The sequence below is a fragment of the Rattus rattus genome, chromosome 8, assembly GCF_011064425.1.
Source record: "Rattus rattus isolate New Zealand chromosome 8, Rrattus_CSIRO_v1, whole genome shotgun sequence".
Lineage (NCBI taxonomy): Eukaryota > Metazoa > Chordata > Mammalia > Rodentia > Muridae > Rattus > Rattus rattus.
The window spans coordinates 43,903,272-43,912,313 of NC_046161.1; the positions used below are offsets into that span (position 1 = coordinate 43,903,272).

General features: G+C 49.4%; 1 protein-coding gene across 1 annotated transcript; it reads right to left on the bottom strand.

The window, feature by feature from the left end:
* Ankk1 (ankyrin repeat and kinase domain containing 1) lies at positions 1–7,778 on the bottom strand. The gene is given in 8 exon segments (XM_032910095.1): positions 1–1,295; positions 2,115–2,205; positions 2,709–2,827; positions 3,460–3,615; positions 4,085–4,134; positions 4,457–4,608; positions 5,652–5,946; positions 7,558–7,778. Coding segments are annotated over 8 exon segments (2,379 nt in total).
* Between the last annotated feature and the right edge of the window lie 1,264 nt (positions 7,779–9,042).

Genomic DNA, 9,042 nt, shown 5'->3' on the forward strand with positions numbered 1-9,042 from the left:
CTAATCATCCATCGGAGGCCCAGGCTTAGAATCTCCCAGAATGGCTAGTGAAGGTTCCTTGTCCTGCAAGAGGGCAACAGTGCTCTGCTTTAGGCTGCGGAGGGCTAGCTGCAAGGGAGTACAGCCAACTCCATCCTTGGCATCCAGTCGCGCACCAGCTTTGACTAGAACTTTGAGGATTTCTGTGTTGCCCTTGAGAGCAGCCAGGTGAGCAGGTGTCCAGCCCACTTTGTTGCAAGCGTGGACATCAGCACCGTGCTCCAGAAGGTGGACGATACCCAGGAAAGTCCCTTTATGCACTGCCAGGTGGAGAGGAGTCCAGCCTGACTGCTCAGAGGCATTGGAATTGACCCCACACTGCAGCAAGGCCAGCATCACTCCCTCCTCCCCACAGAAGGCAGCCAGGTGCAGGGGAGTCCATTGCATACTTCCAAGAGCATCTAGGTCTGCATGGCTCTTGGCTAACAGATGGATAATCTCCAGGTGGCCCTTGTAAGTTGCTAGGTGCAGGGGTGCCCATCCCTGTTGTGTGCGTAGCTCAAGGCTGGCCCCATGTCTCAGAAGCATTTTAAAGATAAGGTACTTGCCCCTGGCTGCAGCAATGTGCAAAGGACTGTAGCCATTGTGGTCAAGCACATCAGGGAGTGCCCCACATTTTAGCAGGTGCTGAATGGCTCTCACTTTTCCCTTCTCCACTGCCAGGTGCAGGGGTGTCCTCAGGTTTCTCTGCTGAGCATCCAGCTCAGCTCCCTGTCCTGTCAGCAGCTTGACCAAGCCAATGTGGCCAAAGTAGGCGGCAACATGGAGGGGAGTCTTGCCCTCCACCTCACGTGGGTTGAGGTCAGCCTGACGGGAGACCAGAAGCCGAGCAATATTCTCAAAGTTGTTCTGTGCAGCCAGGTGGAGTGGGGTCCAACCCTCATGCTCCCGTGCATTCACCAGGGCCCCATGGTCCAGGAGCAGACGGGCAGTGTGGTCATCCCCACTCTGGGCTGCGAAATGCAGTGGGGCCCAGCCATCTTCATCTGCCAGGTTGGTATCAGCACCATGGGCCAGAAGCAGGGCACAGAGGTCAGGCTGCTGGTCCTGGGTGGCAATGAGGAGTGGTGTATAGCCAGAAGCTGTCTGGCAGTCTACATCGATCTCATGGGACAGCAGCAGCCTCACTTGTTCCAAGCTGCCCCTGGCCACTAGAAAGTGTAGGGGAGTCACCTTGTTCTCATAGATATCACTTGGGACCAAGCTCTGGCTGTCAGAGAGCTGTAGAATCCACTTCAAGGAGTCACCTGAGTCTGCTAAGAGAAAGGGATAGATTGAAAAAAAATTATTATATCCTAACCTGGTCAGAGGTCACCTTATGTATCCCCCTGCCTCTTGGAGACACTTTCCAAAAACAGCCTAGACTTGAGGGCAATGGGTTTCACGGAATCAAGGAGCACTGATTCTTTTAGAGCTTTGAATCTGTGTTTTTTGTAGAGGAGGCAAGGTAAGCTGAGGCTGGGAGGCCTGGTTGAAAATCAGTACTCCATCTATAAGCATCCCCTGGCCTCTGCTAATTCTCTGGCTCTTTGAGCCCCCACCTGCAGCTGTTTAAAAGGGAAATGAATGGTGCTGGCTCATTCCATCAGTGGGAAGACAGGCTAGGTGGGTAAGAAGGTTCAGAGAACCTGTGAGAAAGGCAGGTTGTGGAAATCAGAACTGCTCTAGAACTTGGGTTTGTGTGCTACAACACCTTCAGACCTTGCCACCTCCGGCTCCATCTACGGGTGTTTCAGAACTGAATGGTAACCACTGCTGAGACCCAAACCATGCCAGTTCTGATTTGTATGGGGTAGGCACTGGGAACATCTTTTTCTCAATTGTTTTTCAAATAAGAGTAATGCAAAGACAGTATTGAGAGCCAGTGTTCTATATCTCAGGGCGGAAACAGGAACTCGAGCACAACCATGAAGGGGAAACTGATCCAGAAATCCAAGAGTCTGAGTATTTCTGAGCCACCCCTTCTGTGTAATAGGCCTGAGAAAGAGAGGGACAAGGATGATGAGTGAGGAGAATGGGTTCCATTCTTTCCTCCCTGTGGAGTCTTTGGTCCCAACTCAGCACAACAGACTCACCATTGTCTGCAATCTCCTGGCTGACCTCCTTGCTGACCTGCAAAGTATTGTACAGGGTGGGTCATCAGGGATCAGCTCTGGTCCTCCCTGCCTTTCCTCCCTCCAGATTCACATCCTACCCTTCCTGGGAGATCTTCCTATACCATTGTCCCACCAGTACATGTATAGAAGAAATCACCAAGCAGCGGAGTTTTGAGGCCCGGCCTTCATTTAGAGACTTTAGGGTAGATCTCTGATAGTCCCTGTCACTTGGGCATAGGGCCAGGAGACTTGAAGGATGATATTGACATCCACGGCATGACAGGCTAGTCTAAGGTTCTTCCCAAGGATTCTGAGCCACAGCACCCATGGCCTTTAGAGAACAGTTGTGTAAATAAAGAAAGGTGTCCTCTGCTATGGATGCTGGAAGCCTCCAGCTAGTCTCCCTGGAGCTAAGTATGGGCTAGCTTGGCTTAAAGTTCCCACATCCCCCTCAGCAGTCGAGTAACAAATGACAGCCTTTGCATATTCCCTCTCAGGCTATCCAGAGACCATGGATGTCACACATGGATGTCCAGTATCCCTATAGTGCCCTTCTTAGCCTGTCATATCCACCTTGTGGGGCTGGCTCAGCGATGGCTTGTAAGACACCTTCCGGGTCAGGGCTTCATACTCAGGATCTGCCACAGGGGTCTGGTACAGGGACAGTAGCATGTCTGTCTCGATGATCACATCTGCTCCATACAGAGTAGGGGTAGAGGAAAAAGGGAACAGGTAAGCTCAATGGTATTCACTACATCTCATATTATTCTGATGCTTCCCATATTCCCTTAAACACATTCCTAGGTTTATGTATGTTTCCATCTGCCCACAATGACATAGGAAACTGAGCCCCACTCTTGATAAGGCTGGGGTACACTTGACAACTCGGTGACCCTCTGAAGGTAAGCCTTTGTTATTTCACAGGAACAGAAGGCAAGGATCAGATGATTCATAAGATGCCCACCCCTCTGTGTGTTATCCCTAGAGGATCAGATAGCCTCATTCCATTCAACCTATGACCTTACAGATCCCACAGTATTGAGAGTCCCCAGAGATAGCTACAGAGCTCAGTGTCAGGACTAGGTCAGATGCTGTGGTTTCTATTTGCTGACTCTGCCTCCCTTAGGCACACAGAGAGCACTGTCTAACAAAATCCATCCTCAGCTGTGTAGCTCAGAGAACCTGCCTCCCAGGCCCACCCTGAAGATGCCTTATATACCATTTTGAGCTCTAATGCCAAGGGTGTCTTTGCATGTGTCTCAAGAGAGGGCTGTCTTCTGTTTCTCCCTCTCTAATTCCTAGGTATAGAATAATGGGCAGATACTTAGGAAGCATGGCCTCTTCTTGGGGTCTTGGTCCCAGCAGAGCTTCATCAGGTCCACCATCCGATGGGCCTCCTCTGGCCACTCAGCAGAGACATCGTGCAAGGAGGGCCTCATGCCTGCAGCCACCCGGATGATAATGGTCATCATATTGAGCCCTGTACGAGAAGAGCCAGGAGGTATGGTTAGATGACTGGCAAGTGGGTAAAAGCTGGGAGGATCCTGATCGGTTAGGAATGCAGTGGGTGTCCTATGCATGCTCAATGAGTAGACAGTTGGGTCTGGGACCTAGCTGAGGCTCCAATCGAGCAGCTTAGTCACTGGTCCAGCTCTAGCAAAGACTCAACATGATCCCTGCACCCTTTCTCTGTGCAAAGGCAGTAGAGTAGACAAAGAGACCCTGGGAAAGGCTTACCTTTCCACACTGTAAAGTGGAGGGGCTCGAGTATTAAAGTCATGAAGAAAGGTCAAGGCTACCACTTGTTCACTATCTCAGAAGTTCCTGTGCTTGGGGACAGAGGAAACAGAGTAAGGTAGAGAGTCACAAGGGGATCACACTATGGCTCCCACATTGTCCCGTGTTCTCCAACCTCAGCCTCCCACAGGCATAGACCATGATCATGTTACCTGCATAAGGTTTCTTCTGAGTGAGAATCTCCCAGACGACAATCCCAAAGCTGCAGTGGGGAATATATTAGCAGAGAGACTTAGTCTAGTACCCATGATCCCTAGCCAGGGGTATCCCACAGTCTACCTTGGTGAAGTATCCATGATTGGTGGCCAGAGGGATCCAATAGTCTATTTGGTTTAGTATGCATAATTTTTTAGCCAGGGCCCACAGTTTCTACAATCCCAGGGAAAGCCTCCCTAGGTCCCCCTCATCTTTTCCTTTCCATCAGCACATGGAGGAACCAGTCCTAATCCTTGTCCTACCCTGCCTGTTAGCAGTAAGGACCTGGCCAGGGTGGCTACTGACACAGAGCCCAGCTGCCCACTCACCTGTACACATCATATTCAGACCCCGGAGCCTTGTTATTTTCCAGGAACATTTCAGGAGGTATGTAGCTGAGTGTACCCCTCAGAGCTGATCTCTCAATGTACTGCTTCTGGGTTGACTGCTCCATCCACTTGGACAGGCCAAAATCTGAAATCTAGGAGAAAGTCAGATAGATGCCAAGGACAGGGCTACAAGAGACACCTTCAGAAGCCACCTGTGGCCCCCTTCTCACTCACTGCCATTGTCAGTATATCCTGTTTTAGTGCAGCACATGTGGTTTTCAAGTTCACTGGTTCCCAGCTCTACTATCTACTACCTAGATGATCTTGAACCAGCTATTCACCTTCATAGAACCCTAGTTTCTCATCTGTCGGCTGGGAATCTGTACATCTCCAAGGTCCTTGTTCTTCGCATCTCCATGAATCCTGAAACACTCACACCATCTGTTTATCCTCTGCTTCTAACCTGTCAGACTGTCACCCATTAGGGGACAATGAGACTGGGTATTGAGATGCCTCTTCAAACCCCATACCCTCATGATGGCTTGGTATTCACATAGCATATACGTGCATTAAGAACAAGTTTTACTTATGATGAGACCTCTTACCTGCTGTTACTCTTCAACTTTGCCTAAGCTTAAAAAAAAAAGTTTTGTAAAATGCCTGTATGTCTCAACTAAGGTCAGAAAATAAAGTACCAAAGGTGTGACTAGAGGATATAAGAGACCCTGATGGGGGAGATAAAGAAAGATCTCCCCAAGGAGGTGGTGACTAATCTGAGCTGAGGCATGATTGGGACTTTGCTAGATGAAGAGAGGGTTGAGGAAAGAGAATGTGCAAAGAAAGATCTCAAAGGCATAAAAAATATTATTGAAGGTTTTAGCACTGAAGCAAAAGGCCATTCCAACTTACTAAAAATCACCTTTATACACTTTCCTTCCTCAGACAAAGAACATGAGGGGTAGAGATTATTCTATCATTTTCAGAAGTGTGGCCCAGAGAACATTGTGGACATCACAGCCCCCATCTTCTGTCCCAAAGTTATGTTCTCATCCATCTCTGTTTCAGATTTAACCCCTGTGTTTACTATTTACTCAAACAAAAAAATTGACTCAAACTCTTGACTGGCTCAATTACTAGCATGTAGACAACTCTGCTATGTGGAAGAGGTCCAGCGGTACACTGTCAGGGTCCTCACCTTGACATGCATGCTATTGTCCAGCAGGATGTTGCCTGGCTTCAGGTCCAGGTGGAGCAGGGGTGGCCTAATGCCGTGGAGGAAGTTCATGGCCAAGCTTGTCTCGTGGATGATGCGGAACTTGAGTGGCCAGCAGAGGCTGTGGGTAGGTAGTATCTTCTCCAGGGAACCGTTGGCCATGAACTCCATCACGATGCCCAGGGGCTGCTTGCAGACCCCATAGATGGACACAATGTGTTGAAACTTAATCTTCTCCATTTTGACTGCTTCTTCAAAGAGGCAACTCACCTCAGAGCTGTGGAGAGGCAGGAATGGGATGGAAAAGGAGAACAGGAATTACCAGGGCAAGTCGAAATGCACTAACTCAGCATGCTGCAAGTCAAGTAGACCCAGAGAAGCCTCAGGAGCTTCCAAGATAGTGGACGAAAAGTGAGAGACTGTAGGAGTACCAGCAGGCAGCCAGGCCTGGGGCTCAAGCTGCTATCAATGAAAGGGCGAGAGGTTTCCAGGCCTGAAAGTCTAGCTATTCTGTGGAGCCAGCCACAAAAAGCCTGGAACACAACCTACTGTTTGTCCTGCCCACTTGCATACATGTTCATCTTCCCTAGCAGCCTTTGAGCCCTTGGAGGATCAGTAATATGCTTCATGCTTCTCTTTTACCGTTTTGATTATGAAAATACTACATGCACCTTGTAGAAAACCTAGGAGATGCAGAAGCTGTAAAAAAAAGAAAAACCCTGCAGAGTTGGTCTCGGCTAACATTTTAGTGTGTTCTTTTATGTTTTCCAGATGTCTCCCCTTTCCTACATTCTATCCCTTGCCTGTGTTGTTATTCTCCCGAAGCATGGTCTTTAATGGATGCAGAGTAGTCTGTGTTATGGATGAATTATAATTAGTACTCTTTGACCCTCCCCTCCCACATGCATTGCTCAATACATCTTTGTAGGAATGAAGTGAAATCAGGACTTAAGGGGAAGCCCTGTAAAAGAAGCACTGCAGGTCCTCTGTGCCCACAGAACTGTAAATATGCAAATTGCAAGAGACTGTCTTGGGATTGAGGGGATGGGGATTTAACGAGGAATGGTGTTTTTATAAAAACGGAGTGTCTGCAAAGCTGTGTTAATGCTGTGCTACAGTGGGATGCTCCTGACGTGAGCTCTGAGGGTCACCCTGGGAACCAGTCAGAGGGTCTGGCCTCCAGGAATGATCTAACACTCTCCAGACACCTAGCCGCTGGCTGCTACAGGGTCAGCCTCCTCTATCCCTTCTCTGCTTTTCCAGACAGCTCAGGGGGTGTTTTACAGTCCTCCCTCTCTTTCTTGGGTGTGTAGAAAACATAATATCTTCCCAAGGTGGACAAACTATTGGGACTTAGGCAACACTGTACTGGCCTCAGTTAATCTCCTGTGGAAGGCCAGCACTGTGGCATTAGCTACCTGTTGGTATCCTAGTGGGGCAGTGTCTAGCCTCCCAGACTCTTTAGCCTACAGTGGCCGGCATGGAAAGAGAGAAGGTGACAAATTACAGGTCACTGAGCAAAGTGTCACATTCCTTGGAAAGTTCATCCCTACCCTGACAGGATGGGTTGAAGAGGGGTGTCCAAGCTTCATCATAGAACGACAAGGAGGCAAAGTAAGCGTGAGGGGCTGGGCAGACAAAGGAATTTTTGCCAGGCCTTTTCTACTCACCTTTGACCTCTTGGGATGCCAACGAGCAGGCATCACTTGCCTACCGTATCTCAGGTTCAGAGAAAGAGCCTAGTCTGAGGAAATTTAGACCTCAGAGCTCACTTAAAAACACCCAGACAGTCAACCCCAACCTCAGCTTATCCCTTTCCTCTGAGCTCCCTAGACCAAAAACTTGTTCTACCTCAGTCTTTCCTCTGTGAAAGTGGGCCATCAGCTACCTGGTGGTTTCCTTCTGGAGGCATGGGGAGCACTTGATGGCATACTGCGTCCTCCAGCGCTTGTGCCTTGCCTGGAACACCTGGCTGAAGCCACCGCTGGCTACTAGGTGCCATTCTTCCTCAAAATCATCACGGGTGAAGACGGTGAGGCTGCCCAGCTGCTGCTCCAAGGGCCTGACTGCCATGGGGTCCGGAAGCCTCCTGGCCCTGTGTGGCACCATACACTCCCCTGTGCCTCTGCAACGCACCTTACTCTGGCAGCAACCTGGGTGGCTCCGGGAGCCTCTGCTTCCTGCTCTTCAGGTCTGAGAGGGTGGGAATGATGAGGCGAGCCAGTCCTCCCTCCTTCTCCACCTGCCAAGGTGGGGAAACCCAGCCAGTCGGAAGCCCGAGGCTGCAGAAGGGAGGAAAAGAGCTAGTCCCAGAAGAGGGGATGCCCCACTCAGGTAGCATTTCCTTCAGTCCCAGCTAGCTCAAGCTAGCAGAGTTAGGGAGGGGCAGAGCTGTGCGTGCAGCTGAAGTCAGACCGCAGGAGGAGAGGCTGACCTGGCACTGTAGCCCAAATGTTAAGTGGGAGCAGGCTGGTTTGTATCTTCCTGCTACCCCCTCCACAGAAAACTTGAGCACTGGGGCAAATGACAGCATTTATAGCAAATATAGTGCATGTGTTCCTCCTTTAGTCTGGCCAGGACAAAGTCTTTGGGTGAACTCTAGGAGAAGTCAGCCTTCCTGAGTATATGGTCACAAAGGTTGAGCCCTCATGAACCCCCTAGAGTCAGTCCAGTGACCCAGCAGTTCTGTCATACTTGTCACTGCTGAAAGCCAATGGAGACTTTCTCCAAACCAGAAGGGCAAGTCATTTGCATACAGGGAAGTTCCCCCCGTCTGTCTCCATTCTCCACACGGCAAACACATTGCAGAGAGCCTGCTGGGCGTGTTTCAACAGGCTCCAGCGTCAGCTTGAGTGCTGAGGGGATGACTGGTCTCTGTAAAGGAATGAGTGCATTCAGGAAGCTGGAGCAGATGCTCCATATTGAGAAGAGAAGAGGAGGAGAGGGGAGGAGGAGAAGAGAAGAGGAGGAGAGGGGAGGAGGAGAAGAGAGAAGAGAAGAGGGTAGAGGAGGGGAGGAAATCTGGAAGAAAGGAGATCACGCATAGCAGTAATGTTTGCCCTGTTTCTCCTTAACAGTTATTGGGCCGGTTTTTATTTTTATCAGATTTCTCTGGGTTTCCCCACCTTTATAGAATGATTTGATAATAAAAATATCCATTCATTCACACCTTATACAAATATTAATATCAAATGGATCGTGGACTTAAATATGAAACAGAAACTGAAACCCTTCAGAAAAATATTCGTTTCCCCTTTACATCTTTGAGACAGGGTTTTACTATGTGTTTTTACTGATCTCGAGCTCATGTGGAAACAAGATTGACTTTGAACTCATGACCCTCTTGCCTCTGTGTCCCAAGCATTGAGATCAG